The 1,626-nt window shown below is 29.7% G+C and overlaps 1 protein-coding gene across 7 annotated transcripts in view; it reads left to right on the top strand.

The window, feature by feature from the left end:
• The window catches only part of LOC106470963 (charged multivesicular body protein 2b-like), a 38,108-nt gene that overhangs the window by 23,480 nt on the left and 13,002 nt on the right, over positions 1-1,626 (top strand). For all 7 annotated transcript variants that reach the window (XM_013931547.2, XM_013931545.2, XM_013931548.2 and 4 more), the window contains one exon: positions 876-977. In XM_013931547.2, coding sequence (XP_013787001.1) covers positions 876-977 — 102 coding nt within the window. The remainder of the gene's footprint in view (positions 1-875; positions 978-1,626) is intronic.

Genomic DNA, 1,626 nt, shown 5'->3' with positions numbered 1-1,626 from the left:
TTATATATATATATATATATATATATAACATTTAAATATATATATATACATATATATAACAGAACATATTAGTTCAATTTCTGAAATTCAAGCAATTGGAGATTATAATAAAGGCAGTAGCTTTCTATTCATTTCACAAAATCAAATTAAAATTATATTTTCAACTTGTTTTTGAGGACTGGTGATGAAATATTCTTTTTCAATTCCTTGAAAATATTTTGGTCTTAGTTAAATTCTCAGTCTTTATTTGAAAAACAACTGTTAAGAAAGCAACAGTTAAAATGTCACAGAAATTTGTAAGGTTTGCAAACAGATGATGTGTTTTAAGCTTGCAAAATGAAAGTTCATAAACAATTTTACTTTTTGGGAAAATACTGGAATATTTAAGGTTGTTTTCATTATCCCCAGGAGAATACAGGAATATTTAAGGTTGTTTTCTTTATCCCCAGGAGAATTGACAGTTTGTATACTGAAACTGCAAACTGAGGCTTATGTTTTTACATTTTAAAATCAATGGCAGTTAATATAGGAACTTGTAAAAATACACCTTCTTAACAGTTCTTGAAGTTGCTTTTTTTGATACCACTATCATTTTTTAATATTATGTGACTTAGGTTATGGAAGTATACTTTAGTGTACTACTGATTTTGAGATTTGGGAAGCTTTCGAAGTACTGAGTTTGTGCTTCTACAAGAAAGAAAAACTGTATTAACAAAAGTCACAGTAGTTTCTTTTTGTATTTTATTTTGGAGAACCACTAAAAATGTTTTGAAAATTGGGACCAGTTTTAGTGGCTTATTGGAGATCTTTGTATAGTAAAAATGTTATAGTAAGAAAAAGAGGTTTTGATGGTATTGTTACCTTAACTTTTATAGGTATGTACTGTACTAGCAAAACAACTGGTCCAGTTAAGAAAACAGAAGACAAGAACACATACAGCAAGTTCAAAAGTACAATCCATTGGTGCTCAGTCTAAGGTTAGTACTATCTAGTTATAACAGGCAGCATATATTTGGCAGAAAGGAAGGTTAGTGTTGTTAAGTACAGGAAATAAAAGAGGACAAAATGTTAAATTAAATGCTGTTACTTTTTAAACAAGCCTAAAAACTTAATGAATAAGCTTTGGTGTGATCACTTATTAAAAGAGCCAAAAATTTTATGGAACCCAAAGATTAATTTTTCAAGGTGTTGATTGGTTCATTTTTATATTTCCATTCAGATCACATAATTGCATTAGCTGGGTCTCAGACTTTTGTACAATTATATATATATTGTTGAAATGTTTTATAAATATAATTGCCAATGCCACACCAGTGACTTATTAAATGTGAGAGATGTTAATGTCTAGTTGAACTTAAACTGGTACTGCATTGTTTGTACAAATACAAACTTCAAATTTAATGTTAAGTCAGTGAAAGCCATTTTTACTCGGCGACATTCTTTAATGCTTGTTACGTACCCTTGAAGACATTACGTTGAGTTGTCACTTTTGTTACAGCTTGCTCGTTACATCAGCTCACAAGAGCAAGATGAAAAGACAACATGATTTATTCAATGACGAGGAACCCACTTTGAGACTAATAATGGTTGGAGACAGCTTGAATGGGTAATGAAGAAAAACTTTAA

This window comes from Limulus polyphemus, unplaced genomic scaffold (genome assembly GCF_000517525.1).
Source record: "Limulus polyphemus unplaced genomic scaffold, Limulus_polyphemus-2.1.2 Scaffold4323, whole genome shotgun sequence".
In the NCBI taxonomy this organism is placed as follows: Eukaryota; Metazoa; Arthropoda; class Merostomata; order Xiphosura; family Limulidae; genus Limulus; species Limulus polyphemus.
This window is presented reverse-complemented; position numbering and strand designations above follow the sequence as displayed.